General features: G+C 44.5%; 1 protein-coding gene across 7 annotated transcripts in view; it reads left to right on the top strand.

Annotated features, from left to right (window-relative positions):
• Positions 1-19,804, top strand: part of KCNAB2 (potassium voltage-gated channel subfamily A regulatory beta subunit 2) — a 186,399-nt gene that overhangs the window by 151,136 nt on the left and 15,459 nt on the right. For all 7 annotated transcript variants that reach the window (XM_074218628.1, XM_074218624.1, XM_074218627.1 and 4 more), the window contains 4 exons: positions 8,891-8,935; positions 12,550-12,594; positions 12,934-12,977; positions 15,004-15,090. In XM_074218628.1, coding sequence (XP_074074729.1) covers positions 8,891-8,935; positions 12,550-12,594; positions 12,934-12,977; positions 15,004-15,090 — 221 coding nt within the window. The remainder of the gene's footprint in view (positions 1-8,890; positions 8,936-12,549; positions 12,595-12,933; positions 12,978-15,003; positions 15,091-19,804) is intronic.

Here is a 19,804-nt window from a genome sequence, read left to right as displayed (position 1 = left end):
AAGTCTGTCCTGGTGGGAATTCCTTTCTGTATCAAGTATTAGGTGATGGATAAGCTTCCTTCCGGCTCTTCACAGGGTCCATGAAGACAATACTGAGGTCAGAGTAAGAAAGACCTGGGTTCAGATCCTACCTCTGATGCCTCCTCACTGACCTGGGCAGGAATAAGAATGATAAGAACAGTTAATATTCACATCAGTTGTGAGGTGCTTCTCATGCATTATCTTATCTGACCCCTGCAGCAGTCCTACAAAGGAAGGCTGCTGCTATCCCCATCTTACAGATGAAGAAATGAAGGCCTGGAGATGTTACCTGGCTTTCCAGCTAATACTTGAGGTGGGGTACTTATATTGAGGTTTTCCTGACCCAGATCCAACATTCTCCTTTATGCCTTGTTCTTTGGATAGCTCTCTTAACTTGGAGTTCACAAAATTAATTATTTTAAATATATTTTTAAATATTTTACTAACTATATTTTAGTCTTGTTTCCCTCTGTAATCCAATGTATTTTATTTTTTGCATTTAGAATCATGATTCTATGAAAGACCTCATAGGTCTCAGTTGTTTTGTCTGTAATGTGGGGAATCACAAGAAATATTACCTCTTGGAGTTATTGAGAGACTCAAATAAGAAAACAGAGGGAAAGTGTTCTGCAAATCTTAAAGCTTTCTAGAGATCAAATGATTAATATATTGATTTAATTGATTTATGAGGCATCTGTAATGTGCCAGGGAAGTTCATGGAAGCAGTGGATAAGGTTCTGGGCCTGGAGTCAGAAAGGTTTATATTTCTAAGTTGAAATCTGGCCTCAGACACTTCCTAGCAGTGTGATCCTGGACAAATCACCACCCGTTTACCTCAGTTTCCTCACTTGTAAAATAATCTGAAGAAAAAATATACTCTAGTATCTTTGCCAAGAAAACCCCAAATGGGGTCACAGAGAGTTAGATGCAAATAAAAAATGACTCAAAAACACTTCATTTTCTTTGGCTTTGGGAAATTATTTCCCACTGAGACAGGCCCATATCATGAGGACTTTTTCATAGATTTAAATGAAATACAAGGGGTAGCTAGGTGGAGCAATGGATAGAAATCTCTGGCCTTGTCAGACATTTGCCAGTGAGGTTGGTCACTGAGCACAGTCCCCCTCCCTCAAATTCAATTCATGTGTTTGTCATGATGATGGTGGTCTTGGAGAATGAAGGACAAACATCAATGAAATTCTAATCGATTCAGAACAGGAAAGAGCCTTCTGCTCCTCTGGTGCCTATGGTGATCCACCAGGCAAGGTACTTGATGGAGCCACTTTGCTCAGGGCTCCAACAAGAGGATAACCTGCCCCCCTAGTCTGTGTTCCTTGATATTTTCTTTTCTTAATGCTACAATTAGGACAGCTGAGAATTTCTCAGAGAAGTGGCAGAGAGGACCTTTTACCCTGCAGTACCATTTTAAGCACTTAGTATCTCCAGGATGATCTCTTCCTCAATTATGGAGAAGCACAGCCAACTCCAGTGGTGGCTATTGCCTTAAAATTCAGAGTGTGGATGTAATCAAAGCATTCCATTCTTCTCTGCCCAGTTCCCAAAAGCTATCTTTTGTTTGCAAATGCATGCATTTGAACCCTTTGTCAGTTGTTCACCCTGACTAGATTCTCATGAGATGGGACAGAATAAGGAATATAGAATCTAATTATCAGGAAGAAGTCTGGGATTCAAACTCTGATTTTACTACTTACTGGCTGTGCGACCCCCATGTGTGTGATTTCCCTTTCCTGCACCTTCCTTTCTTCATGTTTGAAAAGACAGTTTAGGTAATTCAGTGGGGCTGTGTGGGTGGTTGTTGTCAATTAGTCTTGTCTGACTTTTCATGACCCCATTTGGGATTTTCTTGTCAATCAGTGGAGTGATTTCCCATTTCCTTCTCCAGCTCATTTTACAGATGAAGTCATTGAGGCAAAGAAGATTAAAAGACTTACCAGGGTCACATAATTAGCAAGTATCTAAGGTTGAATTTGAACTCAGGTCTTCCTGACTCCATAGCCCAAACTCTATCCACTATACCATGTGTTGCCCCACAATCTAGGGCTACAGACATTGAAAACACAAGACATATTGCAAAAATAGAAAGATTCTTGCTTTGTGGGTCTCCTTCAGATGGCTACCTGAGCCAGATCAATAGCCAACTCTTCCTAACCTAAGTAACCCTTTGCTTCTCTCCACAGTAGGTATGATTTTATCAGTAAGAAAAGGTTTCTTTCCATCTTCTAGGAGGCCTGACTCCAACTAATCAAAAATTCAGGCCTATGAAAGTTACCATATCTTTCTTTTTTCTTCGTTTCCCCCAACTGGCCACTCCAAGGCCAGCCCTCTATCCACCAAGCAGCCTCTCAAGATAAAGAAGAACATGGAGGAAGCTAGGTGGCTCAGTGGATAGAGCACCATGACAGTAGACAAGATGATCTGAGTTCAAATTCAGCCTCAGGCACTTGACTCTAGTACTCTGTGACCCTGGCCAATTCACTTAATCCCAACTACCTCACACCACCCCCCAAAGTGCATGACCTCTAAAGCTTTAGATTGTTACCAATCTAAATCTTATTTCCCTTCACTCCTCTCTGTAATCCAACTTCTGTAGCCTCCTGGCTATCCCTTTGACATCACTTCATTTTCCAAGTGATTAATAGCATATATTTAGCTAGAAGAGGTCTTAGAAACCTTCTAGTCCACCCCTCCCATTTTACAAATGGAAAAACCAAACCTCATAGCATCTAAGTAAATTACCCAATGTCAAACAGCTAGGAATGAATTAACTGGAAACAATAACACACACACACACACACACAAACACACACACACATACACACATACACACACACTCACACACATCACCCCCACACCATGCCAAGCACCATGTTTTCTCACTTGGCTTAGTTTGTTAGCCAGTTAGTTAGTATTTGTCAAGCACTTGATCTATCTCTGGTACTGTTCCAAGTTCTAGGAATTTAAAGAAGGGTTAAAACAGCCCCTGCCCCAAAGGAGTTCATATTTTAAATGGGGAAGACGTGCATTAAACACAGGCACAAGATAAATACATAGAGAGCAGAAAATAAACCTAGAGGGGAAAGAAGGTCCTTGCAGCTGAGGAGTGGGGGATCCCAGATAAGGCAGGGTCTGAGGAAGGTCCTATATGATCTGTGTCTTGAAGGAAGACAGGGAAACCAATGGGCAGAGATGAAAAGGGGAGGGTGTTCTGGATAAGGGGACAACCATTTAAAAGGCATACTGATGGAAGATGGAAGATGATGTCCAAGGGATGGCAAATAGACTATCATAAATATCATAAATGGTTCACAGGTGGGTGGAGAAGGAGTCATGTGTAAAAAGCATGGAGAGATAGGAAGGAGCCAAATTGTGAAGAACTTTAAATGCCAAACAAGACTTCATGTTTTTATTTTTGGAATAATAATGAGCCACTGGAGTTTATTGAGCAGGGCTAAGCCTTTAGGAGAACTCCTTTGTAAAACTGGTTAGAACCTAGATTCAAGGGGGAAAAGACCTAAGGAAGAGAGATCATTTAGGAAACTATTGAAGTAGTCCAGAGAAGAGGTGAAAAGGGCTCTGGTGGAAGAGGGGGATGTAGAAGAGAGTTGAGAAGGGCCTCAGGTGGGGAGGTATGGAGGAGAGATGAGGGGAGAAGGGCCTTGGGTGGGAGGAGGGATGTGGAGGAGAGATGCTGTAAAAGTGAAGGCACAAGGTTTGGGATCAAATTGAATTTCTAGAGTAAGTGTTGTTGGTTCTGCGTTCTCCAAGAAGAACATGCCATCAGGGTGTTGGATTGGAATTGAGTTGCTAAGTCTCCAGCCTCCCTTTCTCCTCCAGAGCCATTTGAAATCTAGTATCCAGATATGGATCAGAATAACTAGCGATAACCCTGGATGGGAGGCAATCCGGGTTAAGTGACTGGCCCAAGGTCATCCAGCTAGTAAATATCAAATATCTGAGGCCAGATTTGAACTTGAGTCTTCCTGATTCCAGGACCAGTGCTCTATCTTCTTCTCCATCTGGCTACCCCTAGAGTGGGTGTAGATGAGATTTGAATGCCTGGGTAACTAAAAGAATGGTAGTCCTCATAAGAGTAATAAGGGCATTGAGAAAAAAAGGAAAGTGGGGGGGGGGGATAAGATAATGAGTTCTCTGTACATCCACGTTTAAGAGTTACAGTTGGAGAAATTGGCCAAAAGCGGCTGCTGATGTGAGCCTGAAACTCAAGGGCAAACCTGTACCAGAACTTGAGAACCATCTACATAGAGGTGACCATTGAACTCATGGGAATTGATGAGCCTGTGGAGAATAGGAACTGGCTGCTTTTGATAGCTGTATTTCAATCTACTTAGTTTCCTTTTTAATCTCCTGGAGTTTATTTCATGAATTTTAAAAATGTGATTCGGAGAAGGGGTCAACATACTTGATCAGACTGCCAAGTAGACCCATGACACGTACACACAAATTGAAGATGTTTGTGTAGTGGAAGGAAGAGAAAAGGGCCTAGGAGACCCCCACATTGAGCGGGGCGGTGCTTTTCATAAAGCACCAACAAAAAGGAAAGGTCAGAAGAGGAAAAGGTTGGACAGGCAAGAGAAGAACCAGGAGGGAGAGATGTCAGGAAAACTTAGAGGAGAGAGTACCAAAGAAAAGGTGATCAACAGTGGCCAAGGCTTGCAGAGGTCAAAAATAATGAAGACTGAGGAGAGGCTATTAGGTCTGGCAATTTAGAGATCATTAGTAACTTCAAAGAGCAATTTGAGATGAATAATAGGATTGGAAGACAGTGAGAGTGGAGGCACTGAGTATCTAGGTAGCTTTCTCAAGAAGCTATAGAATGACAGACAATGGAGATGGTCAGATCAAATGAAGATTTTTTTAAGGACAGAGGAGATAGGGATCTGTTTGTAGGCAGCAAAGGAGACAGCACATGGGAGGCTTTGAAGGTTAGAGAGAAAATAGGACTATGGTGGTGATCTGCTGGAAAAGGAAGTCTGGGTGTCGGGGTGTCTTGGAGTGATTGGCCTTGGCAAGGACCACTCTTCCTCTGAGACAGGAGTGAAGGGGGACAGTTTAGGGGATGATGTCAGTGAATGAGTCGAGAGGAGAAGATAGAAAGACACAGCCGTGAAGAGAAACAAGGAGGTTTGAAATAACCACTATGGAAAGCAGAATAGCATATTGATTAGAAGGGGTAGAAGGATTGCCTTCCTGCAGTGAGGACCCATTTGAGATTAGTTAAACATAAATTTGTAGTGGACCCAGTGTTTATGATTTGTTGATTTGTCAGTTTTCTTATTTCCTCCAGCTGTTTGGCATCACATAAGTAGGAGAGATGATAGAAGTAACCCAGGACTGAGGTTTTGCAAGGAATGCTTGGTGATGAGGCAAGGAGGTAAGGGATTTAAGAGGAGAGTCTAATGTAGAATTGTACAAGCTAGGAAAGGGAGGAGAGTCTAACTTGTGCAGGGATGATAACCTGGCAAAGAACCAAAAGGTGGAGGAACTAGAGGGCATGGTGAGGTAAAGAGCAGGGATGGGGAAACTTAAGGCAGAGAGAAATGTGGAATGATGCAGAACCATGCTCCCAAGAGCCTTAAGAGTGGCAGTGCCCACCACACCACCAGATCTGCTTCCAGCCTAGTCCAGCATCCACAAAGGAGGGAAGAAATCAGGATGGAGAAGGGGCCCACTTTCCTCATCACCACCAGCTACAAAGGTTGAGCCAACTGCTTTTTTTGGTTTTATTTTTTCAGTCATGTCTAACCTTTCATGACCCCATCTGCACTTTTCTTGGCAGAGATACTGGAGCAGTTTACTATTTCTTTCTCCAGCTCACTGGACAAATAAGGAAGCTGAGACAAACAGGGTAAAGTGACTTGCCCAGGATCACACAGCTAGGAAGTGTCTGAGGCTACATTTGAACTCAGAACTGTATTCTGTCCACTGTGCCATTAAGCCAACCTCCACCAGCAAGCCCTAGGAGGGGCAGCATCCTCCCCTCAAGATCTACATATTACCAACCCTCACAGCCATCATCTTGAGTGGTAATGCCTAGGAGAAGGGGTTCACCATCCCCACCAGCTGCCACCCACAGGTGGTTCAAGCAGTAAGATGCCCTGAGGGAGAGATGGGCAACAGCAAGTGCCAGACAAGTCAGACCACTGCCACCTGGCCCATCTTTTCCTCAGAACCTGATGGATCCAGCCCAGAACCTTGAATAGCAATGCTCCGATCTCAGTGCCTGCAGTCATCATCCTGGCATCATCATCCCTGTGATGATATAGCCTGGCAACTGCTCCTGCAGGGGTCACACCCTCCTCACCCTGATTACCTGCCATCCAGGACCATCTCCAGTCATCCTGATTCATATCTGGCCACTGGACCCAGATGACTCCAGTGGAGTAAATGAGGCTGGTGACTTAGCACAGCTCCCCTCACTCAAATCTAATTCACATGCTTGTCATGGCATCTCCCTAATGTCATGATCTTCCTCAAGAATAAAGGATAAGTAGGGGCGGCTAGGTAGCGCAGTGGATAAAGCACTGGCCCTGGAGTCAGGAGGACCTGGGTTCAAATCCAGTCTTAGACACTTAATAATGACCTAGCTGCGTGGCCTTGGGCAAGCCACTTAACCCTGTTTGCCTTGCAAAAAAAATCCAAAAAAAAAAAAAAAGAATAAAGGACAACCATCACTTGTTCCAAGTTCTGAATTAAGCACCTTTCAGACATTATCTCATTTGATCCTCTCAACAACCTGAGAGAGGTGGGTGCTATTATTATCCCCATTTTTGCAAATGAGGAAACTGAGGGAGAGAGAGGATAAGTGACTTGCAGAAGGTGACACCAGCTAGGAAGAGTCTGAGGGCACATTTGGAATCAGATCTTCCTAGCTCCAAGTCTGCCCTCTATATCCCAAAGAGATGAAAATCCTTGATTGTTTTCTCAGCTCTTAAAGCCTTTTCTAGCCATAGACCTATGTCCCCTAACCCAAAGCTAGCCTGCTCCTTCAGTCATGGTAACTTCAAAAGGGAAGGGGACTGGGCCCAGGAAAAGGTAAGCCCTGGGCTCCGTCTCCCTCAGAAACAAACATGGAACGGCTTTGGATATGAATAATGAAGAGAACCAACCACAGAGAAGCTGATGGATGGCACATGAATCCTGGTCCCATGCCCAAGTCCAGGGCACCAGAGACTTTCTCTGACTGGGCCGGCCTGTCTGCAGCCTCTCCACAGATGGTCAATTGGGAAGCTTTCCAAAGAGAGGCAATATCTCCATACCTGTCCCAACTCGTTGAAAACTTCACCAATTTATGGGCATGAATAAGATGACTGGCTGAAGCTTCCTGAAAGAATATGCCCTAGGATCCTATTTTGTCATTTGGCATCCTCCATTTAATCTTTGTCTCTAAGCCTAGCCCAGATATAAGGGCAAGACCAGAGAAGAGTTCTTAACCTAGGGTCTATACACTTGGGTTTTTTTTAATATTTGGACAACTATATTTATATATATTTAGTTTCCTTTAGGAACCTATGTATTTTATTTTATGCATTTAAAAATACAGTTCGGAGAAAAGATCCATAGGTTTCACTGGGTTTCCAGGACAACAAAAAAAAGACCAGTCTCCTCCTCTGCCCCCCCACTCCCCATTAATGGAAGAGAATCTGAGTTTACTTCTGTGCATCTAGCCAACAATTCACATGATCACAGGAAACTGGCTGGAAGCTAAAGCTAGAAGGGACCCTGGAGACCAACTTTCCCATTTTACTTATGAAAAAACTGACTTGCCTGGTCCTCTTCTGGATGCTGTTTCTACAGAGGCAAAAATAAAAACAGTCCCTGCCCTCAGGGAGCTTCCACTGGGAGCAACGGAAGGATGCTCAGGACTCTTAAGTGGGGACCTCAAAGATGTAGCTCTGTTCAGGACCAGTTAAGGGTGTGCAGAACCATGTATCAAATGATTTGCTGGGATTGACTCCAGCTGGGGTGGGTCCAGATGAGCAGAACTAAATACAGACCCTGATCCATCTCCCGATTTTCACCCCAGATCATTTTGTTACCAGCAGAAATGAACCCAAAAAATAAATCCCCAGAAGCTCCCTTGGGGCCTCTATGGCCTGTTGAGCTGGCAGCAGGCCCACCGGCTGACCTGGTTCTGTCCAAGTTTGGTGGGGACTCAGAGTGATACAGAGCAGAACAAATCACCCAAACCCAGCATCTGTCTCATTATTTATAAAAAGGAACAGTCCTTACCCCACTCCAAACACACTCCCAGTATACACCCCATATCACTAGTGACGTCCATAGCTCTCGGCTCTCTGAGTTTGTCCCCACTTCTGATGAAGGTGATCATTGTCTCTGGAAATCAAGAGGGCCAAAGTCCTCATCACAGACACTGCCTCTCCATGAATAATTTACCTTTTTTTAAAATGTAATTGTCTGGAAACAATCAGCCAGGGGAAGCAGCCTGGTTGTTGCCAGTGAGTTTCAGGGCATTGTGGACCAAAGAGCATTCAGGTGCTGCCCCAGCCTCCACCACCAAGTGATGCCCTGGCCAGGTTTCTGCTCCAAAGTCCCATTCCTCTTCTCCAGAGGATGGATGCAAGTAGCTGACTGGGGGCATCCAGTCCCAAAGACAATTAATACCCTGATGCCACATTGCTCCCTTTTCCCCTCCTGGAGCCAGTGGAGGGCCCTTCACTATTGTCCCTACCAGCCCTTGAATGGCATCAACCTCCCAGAATGCGCGGTACCGATGCATCTGGTTGTCATTACCGAGCTGGCTTCAATTTTCTGTGATTTTTCCCCTAATGGCTTAATGAAATCCCCTTGTCTCCATCTTGTTTTGCAGAGCTGAAGTCGTATTGGGAAATATCATTAAGAAGAAAGGATGGAGGTAATGAGTGTGCATTCTCTGTGGTCACTCTCTCCCTGCCTGCTTCTAGCAGAGGAGGCCTGTTGGCAGACCCCTTTGTTCTAAGGACCCAGGGGATGAGGGGAGCTTTTCAGAGGACAAAACTCAGAGACAGGCTAGAAACCCAGCCTTGTGGTCCAGGGACAAGCAGACCTCACTGTTGCCTTGAGGCGCCCAAGCCCCAAATTGCTTTGTGGCAGAAAGAATGTGAGTTGGATTTCCTTTCTCCTTTTTCTAATTGCCAAGCTGATGCCCCAGGGATACCCCGGTCAACTCATTGTGCAGGCAAATTATTTTCAATGTCTAGAAACCCTGAGGGTTGTCGTGCAGTTTTTTTTCCCCTAATAGGAGATGCTAATAGAGGCTGGCTTCTTCCTTCTTGGGGAGGGGGTGGGCACCTCTGCCAAGGGTGAAATCTTCCCACAGTGAGCAAAGTAAGTAATGACCCATCACCATGGTGACTGTTTGTTTCACTAGGGAGGGTGGGAGTTCCTCGGCTGACTACTTAAGGGCCACTGCCTAAGATGAGGAGATCCTTTATTATTAATAGTAATAGCTGGCATGTGTAGACTACTTTAAGGTTTATAAAGTGCTTTTACAGACAGGATCCTATGTACTCCTCACCACAGCCCAGTGAAGTAAGTCATATGGGTATTGTTATCCCCATTTTACAGATGGGGAAACCGAGGCTTGCCCCTGGTCACATAACTGGTAAGTGCTAAAGCAGGATTGGAGTGGAGGTCTCTGCTGGCTCCTACATCACCTTCTTTCAACCATACCCTGCCTCTAATTTAGGATTAGCATTTATAGGAGGAAACTGAGAACTCCTACTAGGTATCTTAAGCTAACTAGTCTAGAAACCTCGGTAAGGACTTTTACCATATCCTCTTGACACAGAAGATGAATTCAGTGGAATCCAACAAGCATTTATTGTCTACTGACATGCAAGTCACTGAGGCTACTGAGACAATACCAAGCATCGGGGACCTCCGACTTCTGGAGGGGGCTCCAGAAGGCCAAATCATGGACAGGAACCTCCCTGAGACACAAAAGATACTCCAAAGCTTTAGTCTACTTCCTGTGAACAGTCATTTCCTCCCTAAGGGATAGCCCCACAGTTTGAAAGCTCCTTTCCTTGGCAGTTGACACACACAAGCTAGATTCAAAGACTTTCTCCTTTGTTTTCATCTCTGGGCCAGTTTTTTTGGCATCTTAATCACGTCCCAGTCTAATTCTGGACTATCTTTCTGGACAGATTTCCTGGTGCCTGCCCCGCTTCTCTCTGTGTTCCCCTCACACAGATCTGCTTGATGTTGTCCCTACAAACAACCCATCTCCCACTTCTGTCCAAACTTTGCACAAGTTTCATCCCATTAACCCCCTCCTTAACTTTCTTGTATTCTCTAATTCCATTTAATAATAATAATAATAATAATAATAATAATAGAAGTAGCTAGCACTTGTACAATCCATTACAAATATCACCTCATTTTATCCTCACAACACTTCCAGGGAGGCGCTGGTAAAAGCCCCATTTTACAGATTAGGAAACCAAGGCATACAAGTCACACGGCTCGAAGTGTCTGAGGTTGGATTTGAACTCAGGTCATCCTGACTCCAGGTCCAGTGTTTCATGAACTCTGTGCAAGGGTCTCCTCTCCCTGAAACCTTTCCTAATGAAGTCCCTCCCCACGTTGGGAATGTCCTTCACCTCCACTCCTTGAAATGACTACACATAACCCATATCTGTCAGCCTGAAGTTCCCCCGAGTAGAAGAGGAGTTCCTAGAAGGTCAGGACTGTTTTATTTTGGGCTTTGTATTCCTGTTACCAAGCATAGCGCCAGTTTGTGGTAGGTGTATAAAATAAAAGCTTGTTGAATTTAATGCAGCATTTTCATAAGAGCATGGACTTGAGCTGAAATAGACTTGAATTCATAGGATCATTGATTTGGAGCTCAAATTGAATTCAATTCAAAGATCATAGATTTAGAGTTGGAATTGAATTGAATTCATAAGATCATTGATTTAGAGCCAGAATTGAATTCAAATATCATGGATTTAGAGCTGGAATTGAATTGAATTCAAAGATCACAGATTTAAAGCTGAAATTGAATTCAATTCCTAGATCATAGGAATGGAATTGAATTTATCAGATCAGAGATTTAGAGCTAGAATCACATTGCATTGCAGTGGAAGAGACATGACCTCAGATCCCCAGTGCTAATACCCATCCCTCTAGCCATTCTCCATCTCAGCTGATTCGTACCCAATTCAAGCCAGGCCAAGGTTCCCCCAATCTCTCCTTTGACCACAGCTGCACATCTCTCTTCAGGTGAGTGGACCTGGAGTTTCTCAAGGCCCACTGCCCTCCTTTCATGCTGTGACCTAGCTGGGTGTTTGCTAGGATCTCGGTCCTCCAAACCACTAGATGTGATTTCATCTGAAGTGGCAAATGAGCACAGTGGTTAATACGTCTTTATTTTCAGAAATGTCACAAGCAATTAGGATGCTGTGCCTCATCTCCTTCCCTTCCCTCTCAAGTGCCATTTAAAATCTCAGGCGTTGTTCCTCAAGAAGCCGTCACAGCTCTAATTATTTACACCCCATCCTCAGGTCCCATCAAGGTTGTTTCTTTGCTATAATTGATCCTAAAATAAATTCCTCTCCACTCCATAATTAAAGAAAATTGCACTTATTAGCAAATCTCATGATTATGTCTTGGCTGAATACATATGGAAATAAATATTAGGTCATCCTTTAGGCCTGTAGGTTGTGCTCTCTGGAAGCAACATGGTGCTGGCACTGGTATGGTGTGATAGAGACCTCTGAGTATTGACTTGGGGAAAGCAGAGTTCCTAGTTGCCCTTGGCTTTGTGTGGGGTTATGACCCTATAGGGTAAGGCAGCCAAAGAATTTTGGTTGTCATTTTTTGTGTTGACCTGATTCTTTGGGGAGTTTTGACAATACTCATTGACCTAGAGCAAGTTCCCTTCCTTGGCTTTGTAGAGGATGTCTGAAAATTGACATGGCTGAAATAGAGCCCTTTGAGACTTACCCAAAGAGGAACCAGCCTTAACTAGACTTGTCCTGGGCATTCCCTGGGCCCTTTGCCTCATATCCTCCTGAGAGGTCCAATGGCATAGAGGTAAAAATATGAAGTTTCAAAGGCGAAGTCAGAGAAGTAGTCTCCAAATAGGTCCTTCCGAACTGGGAAGGTACCAGATGCCAACTTGGGTCCTGTTAATGTATGGCTATTAAAATCCAAGGCCCACCCTTGACCCTGGATCTGTGGGACTGTGTGAATCATCCCTCATTGGGGAGGAAGGCATTTGAATTTTCATACTTATTTTTAAAAGCATATCATATACAGACGATTTCGAGATTATTTACAAATGGACCACTCTGTACATGACCAAAGGATTGAGTCATCCTCTTTTATTTCAAAAACTGATGGTGACAGAGGAGACAGAGGAGGGTTGAGATCTGTACCATGACCAATCCATATGTGTGTATGTATGTATGTATGTATATGTGTGTATATATGTAATCACACCATTCAGGATAGGAATATAATCTCTTTTCTTCTATTTTACAGACGATCTAGCCTGGTCATTACAACCAAAATCTTCTGGGGAGGAAAGTAGGTCAATTTATTTATTTGTTTGTTTCTTTGTTTGGATGGGTACTGATCCCATTGTCACCCTTCAGTCTTACGCAAATGGTCCGTAGGGCCCTCTGCCCACAATCCAGGTCATCCTGGGTCTGTCTAGGGTGGGAGATTCTAATTAAACCTCTTCACTTTGGGGTGGAATGAGTCATTTTCAGGGGCAGAATGGAAGGGGAGACTTCTTGGAGAATCCAAGCATGATCAGAAGCCCCTACTAGACCCTGCTTATGTCCACGGGCAGTGCAAATTTTGATTAAGGGGTCAGAAGAAATTGGATATGTGATTTTTACATGCTGTTGACCTGTTTTTCAGAGCAGAGACTGAGAGAGGCCTGTCCAGAAAACACATAATAGAAGGTAAGGCCCAGGGCCACCTCCATTCATCCACAGGCCACTAGGGGTAGTTTGCTCATCCTATCTTCATTAACTCCCCTACATGGGATGTAGTGCAGGAATTATGGTTCCCATTTTCAGATGAGACTATTGAGGCTTGGCAAAAAAAGAATGACTAACTCTTGGATACCCAACCAGCTAAGTGACCAAGCCAGGACTAACCCAAGTCTTCTGACTCCTATGTCCAGGGGCTTGTCATCACTCAGGCTCCTATAACCCAGTCCTCTTCCTCCATGGAGAATCACAGGAACTTCAGGTGGAAGGGAGCCCTCAGACTCCCTGGTCTGACCTATGCCTCACCAAGAGTCTCCTCTCCCAGCCCGGGCTCTGCTTGAAATCCTCCACTGAGTAAGGAGCCCCTGCATCTGTCACTTGGCACCCACTAATGGATAGCTCTCCTTACATAGAGCCTTAGTCTGCCTCATTATTCCCCATTCATACTGCTGATCCTCTTTCACATGATAGCCCTTCAAACACTTTGTTCATGTCATCTGACCTGCCCAACCCACCACACAAAATACACACCACACACACACACACACACAAACACACACACTCACACACACACGCCACAACACATACCACACACACACATTCACACCACACAAAGTACATACATACCACACACTCAAAATACACACCACACACACACACACCCTTCTAATCTCATCCTAAATACCTCAACTATTCTTCATATAGAATGATCTCCTTTCCTGTTACAGTTGTGGTCATTCTTCTTGGTTTGCAGTGGAACTTGCCATTGTGTTCCTCAAAACTAATCCAATGCTCTAGCTGTGGACTCATGATGGCAGAGGACAGTAGGATTCTGTCAACTCCCTCATTCTGGATTCTCTACCTCAACTATGAATGAAAGAATGAATGAATGAAAAAAGCATCTTGTTAAATGGTTACACTGATATTCAGCACTATGTCAAGTGCTGAGACCTCAAGGAACTTACATTTTCTAGTAGGGAGAACACCGGCCTTTGGCTTTTTATCACGTTACATTGCTGCATTAACTTCTACTGAGATTGAAGCAACATCTCAGTTATTTAAAACTTAGACTTAACACTTGATCTATTGATTTAAGATATAGCAAGACCCCAGCACATTTGGGGGGATAAGACTAATACCCACCCAGTTTAAGTAAATGATTTTTCTGGGGAGATGATTTGACTCACTGCAAGACTGAATCTGGATGAAAATGAATCAGGAGAAAACAATCTACTATAGTAAGTTATTTGAACTATTCTCAACAATAGCCATGGAAGGGGAGGGGTCCTACAACACCCCCTTAGTCATCCTCCCATTCCTCCTTAGACTTATACCCAAAGTCTTTTCTCTATCTTAAACAGTCCCTATACCTTGGATTTGAAGAGAATCTCAGAGGTTGTCTACCCCAAATATCCATGCCTACACAAATGTCTCCTCTACAAACTAAGTGGTCCTCCCAGTTTGTCTTGAAGACCTCTAGGGTTGGGGAACTCACCATCTCTCGAAGCAAAGTTTGTCTTTGAGCTCAAACCTCTGGCAGGTAGAAATCCTGAATTCCTCCTTGGGCTTCTTCCATTCCTGAGTCCTTATCCCTTGAGGACAATTTTAAGTCAATACTTCTTAGGGGAGCCTTCCCTAAGCCACAGGCTATTGGGTTCTATCCACTGACATTAGATTCTGTAGATAAAAGTGGACCTGAGGTGTTCTTGCCTTTGGGGTTGAAACATCTGGACTTAAACACCAGACTGTCCTGGGAATTCTCATTCTTACTTTTCCTTCTTTGCTGTTACTTTGTACAACTTCTTAGTCTTGATGTTTTAATTTCTTATTGCTTTTATCTTAATGTACCCAGTACCTACCAGATGCCTGTCACTAATATATACTTGCTAATCGCTTAGTGAACCCCACCATGCATTTGTACACAATTGACCCAGTGACCTCTATCTTTCACATCTGGCAGAATAATTGTTGATGATCCTAATATCTTCTCCTCTAGGTCTGAAAGCCTCTTTGGAACGGCTCCAGTTAGAGTATGTGGACGTGGTGTTTGCCAACAGACCCGACCCTAACACTCCCATGGAAGGTAGGTCCTCTTGATTAAACACCAACCTCCATCTCCTCACCCAGGCCTGGGTTTGCCTGTCCATGAGTGGAGGCATGTTGAAGGGAGGCAGCTGATCCCACAGCCCCGATGCCAGGTCAGGAGACCACATGGGGCAAGTTCAGCTTGGGAAGCCAACCAGAGACACTTTTTAGCCTTCCATGTGTGTGTTTGGCCAGGGAAGGTGGGAGAGGAGGAACCAGGCAGAGTAGAGGGCAAGACCCTTCCTGCCAGAAGAGAGACCCAGACATCTCTCCACCCGCCTCCCCCTTCCTCCAGCCACTCTGCCAAAATCTCCTTGCTGAAGGAAGACGGGAGCTTCTATCCTCACCTCGAGTTTCTCATCCAACCTTGTACTCACCTTCTGTGTTTCTTGATTGCATGGAATGTTGTTGAAACCCTTCCCCCAAGTTAACATTTTGTTAATGAAGCAGGGTCACAACTAATCCTACAATCTGTCCTGTTTGTGTTTTGTTGGGTGTCTTACTGTCCTTTGCTTTGGGGTGGAATGAGTCGGGTATTTTCTCTCGCATTGGGCAAACAGTGTTAGGTGCTGGAGGGGCAGTCTGGGTTGATTCAGTTTGGTTTTTGGTTCTGTAAGCCCACCCATAGGTCCTTCCCCCCCCCCCAAAGCAGGCCCCTCCTCCTAAGCTTCAGGAGCATAGAACAATGATACCTCTGAGATAGGACTCCCAACCATCCCCCATCCAGTTATTTATATCTATAGATTTCCTTAAAACAAGTGGCCTTTGGAAGGTGATCTATGCCCCCTCCCCTTCCTCCTGCCCCCCCCCCATGTCATAGCGTGCCTTACAGTATTCCAGCAGTTATAAACTCTGGTCTCTTTAAATCTTTCTTTTATCACCAGGGGACCCATTTAGTTCTTCCAAGTCAAGAACATTCATCATAGAAGGTACATAGTACCCGCAGTCCAACTATTGACTTCTGTGTCCAAGTGGCATTTTATGAGACAGATTCTGTATTTTTATTTACACTACTTCCTTCCCCCCCCATGACAAACTTCTCCATAAAATGCATAAAGAAAAAAACCACCCTCTGAAAACATCTTGCAAGTAAAAGGGAAAAAGCCAGTGAGCTCAGCTCCTTGTCCCCCCCACTCTCCCCCAATCCCCTTTTAGCCCTCTTCCCCTCCCAGTTCTGCATGTCTGCCCCCCTCCCCTACCCCCCTTCCCCTACCCCTCATGCTTGCAGTGCCAGAGAGCTCGCCAGGTAATGGTTCTGCCTGGGGGTCTCTGGAGGTAGCCTGAGAGACCCATCACCTCCCTGCTGCATTCTGGGAGCTGAGTGGAAGAGGGAGTGGGTGGACTTTGACTGGCATGAACAGCTCAGCGCCCCCCCCCAGGGCGAGTAGTCCGGGGCCCTCAGCCCCATTTGCCCAAGACCCTGACTTTGCAGGACCAATGTCTCTGTTCAGAGGCGTAGCGTGGAAGCTGGTAAGTCTGCATTTCTTGCCAGATGGCTGGCTGGCCAGTGCCAGTTCTCCCTACAGCAAACTCCCTGTAGGCTTGCCAGTTGTTTGGTTGGCCCTCCCGAGCAATGACTTTCCAGCTGCTGGGCTGTTTGCTGATTGGTCTACCCCCTTGCCATGTTCCTGGTCTCTCCATGGAGAGGTGTCTGACTGGATCCTTCTTCTCCCAAGAATGAGGACTAGAGTTGGGCAAAATGGGGAAGAAGCTAGTGGCAGCTCAGAGCCAGACTGCCAAATCACACTCAGTCCCTGTGCCCTCCCCAGGTTAAAAGGCAGAACATCATCATTCCCCCAAGTCGGTGATCACCCAATGCCAACCAGTCAATTGGTCCTGATGCTTGGCCACATCTATGTTGGGGATTGTCCTTCAAAGGGCTTGGCCCTTCTCTCCTGTTAAATCATGTCATATCGGACTCTTCTGGCCAACCTTGTTTATGACATCTGGACCCTGACGTACAGGGCTGGGCCATCCCTGCTCCTCAGGGTTCTCCTTCAAAACCAGGCTCAGACACAAGTCTATTCTGACAGACAAGAAGGCTTGGCAGAAACCTGCTTGCAAACCAAAAAGACAGGAATCCTTTTGCCCAGCTCTAGTCAGAGTTTTGTGTTCTCTCTCTCTCTCTCTCTCTCTCTCTCTCTCTCTCTCTCTCTCTGTCTGTGTGTGTGTGTATGTGTGTGTGTGTGTGTATCTGTGTCTCTGTCTCTGTCTCTCTGTCTTGTCTTTCTGTGTGTGTGTCTGTCTGTCTCTGTATCTCTGTCTCTGTCTCTGTCTGTCTCTGTCTCTCTCTCTCTCTCTCTCTCTCTCTCTCTCTCTCTCTCTCTCTCTCTCTCTCTCTAGCTCTGTGTCTGTCTCTCTGTCTTGTCTTTCTGTGTATGTGTGTCTGTCCATCTCTGTGTCTCTGTCTCAGTCTCTGTCTGTCTGTCTCTCTCTCTGTCTCTGTCTCTGTCTCTCTATGCTTCTGTCTCTCTGTGTGTGTGTCTCCCTCTCTGTCTCCTCTCTTCTCTATCTTCTTTCTATTTCCTTCTATTTCTGTCTCTCTCCTTCTCCCTCCCTCTGTCTCCTCTCTGCTCTATCTTCTCTCTGCCTTTTTCTATCTCTGTCTCTGTCTCTGTGTCTTCCTCTCTCTCTGTCTCTATCTCTGTCTCTATCCATCTATCTATCTATCTGCTTGTGATAGTGACTATTTTTTTCCCGGAAATTAGCAATCTTTTGCAAGATATTACCAAACTGTCAGCTTTATTTCTACAGGAATCATGCCTTTCTACCAGCCTGCATCCTGTTATAACTCTTCACCCCATCATTGCATGAAAGGGACATCTCAGTGCATTGTGCCAGAGGCCCCTTCATGGGCTTGATTTATATTACAGTTATTATCATTATTATTATTATTATTATTAATTTGGGAAGGGCAAGAACTATGGGTGCCCTGTACCTGAGAAGGTGATAGATAGGAAGGTGTATGGGTGTGAGTGTGGATGTGTGTATTAGTGTCTGGATGCATGGGAGTGTGGATGGGCATGCCTCCAGTTTTTTTGTTTTTCTGTCCCCTTTGGCTATTTTCTTGAAGGCATGTGTAGTTAGAGCCTTGGCTGAAAAGAAACACAGGAAGTGGTTCTGCATGGGAACTGTCCGGCTGATTTGCCTGAGCAGGTGTTCCTGAGAGTGTTTCTAAAAATTTAACAAAGCAAAACAAATCTAGAAAAAAGCCCAAGGCCAGGGGTTAAGGCAGTGATTTGCACCCCTTATTGTGATATGGAGGGTACCCCCACCTCAACCTCTCTATGTGAAAAATAGCACTATTATTGGAGAACCCACAAAGCTACCACCAATGGGAAAAATGAAGAGTATCTCATTGGTATATAAAAGAAATAATAATTATTGATACACAGGTATCCAGTCTGGTCTTCCTAATTAATCTCATGACTTAAGTGCTCCAGCTATTATCATTATTATTGTTATTATTATTACTATTATTATCATCATTATTACCTATTTTGCAGATGAAGGTTAGAGAAAGGTTGTCAGTCAACAGATAGGGCTTTATTATTATCAGTCATTTTCCCACAGGATCTTAAACCCACATCCCTTCTGACTTTAATTCCAGCACATTTAAATTTGATATTATCGAGAACTACTATACTTCAGGAAAAAGTCCCCGATAGAAAGATTAGAACACATTCCCCAGCAGGGGTGGAAGTTTTTGTGTAATTTCTCCAGAGTACACTGCAGGAGCTATATTCATTCCAAGATTAGCCCAGAAACACCAGTTATGGGACTGGGGTCTTCTTGGCTTATCCCTCCCTGTAGATGGATATCACCCAAATTAGGAATTAGGCAATCAGTCAATGGGAACCTGCATCCCAGAGTTAGCAGTGATTGCCCAATGTCTCTGTGGCAAAGCCTTCCTCAAGGCAGGATGACAGTCAGTTTGGGATAGCGTGCAGAGAGAGAGGTAGCCTGGGCCAAGTCTGAGGTCATAGACTCAGAGAATATTGAGCTGGAAGGTGATTTAGCTCAATATTGTCATCCCAAAGATGAAAAAACTGATAGTTAAGTTCTAAGCCATTGTTATTTGGAGGAATTGCCTAATTCAGATTTGGAGGCAAACCTAAAACTCCCCTTCTTTAAAGGGATCTCACCTTCGCCATCCCATGATAGTATAAAAGGACAGGGATAGAAGTTTTGAAGTGGTGAATGCTAATGGCATGTTTTTAGAAACACTTGTTCTCAAACTTTCATTTCCACATTACATTTTGCAATCTGCCTTGCAAGCACTGTATCTTTTGAGCCATCTTCCTGCCCATAATCCCAGAAATCCTCTGCGGAACTTGGGACAATCCAGTGGAAGGACCAATATGTCAAGGAGCACAAAAGATTAGATAAAATTATGACAATTGTAGTTTTAATGTGTCCAGTGGGACCAAATAAACAAAGCAAGAGTCTTCAATCAGCAGTAATTAGTACTCCAAAATTCAGACATTGGGAAGATTCCATCCTGTTGATTTTGTTTTGTTTTATTTTCTTTTTCTGTCCCCCTTTCCCACGTTTGATTTGTTCCTTCAAAGAGACTGCCAAGTATTTCTTTGTGCCCCCAGGATCCTCAGTGTTTGACTCAAGAGAAGCCTAGAGGAGGTGGAGATACTGCCAGATCCTCAGTCCCAAAGATTATCTCCCATACTATCTAGACCAGAACCACACTGTTCCCA

The sequence above is a fragment of the Macrotis lagotis genome, chromosome 1, assembly GCF_037893015.1.
Source record: "Macrotis lagotis isolate mMagLag1 chromosome 1, bilby.v1.9.chrom.fasta, whole genome shotgun sequence".
Lineage (NCBI taxonomy): Eukaryota > Metazoa > Chordata > Mammalia > Peramelemorphia > Peramelidae > Macrotis > Macrotis lagotis.
This window is presented reverse-complemented; position numbering and strand designations above follow the sequence as displayed.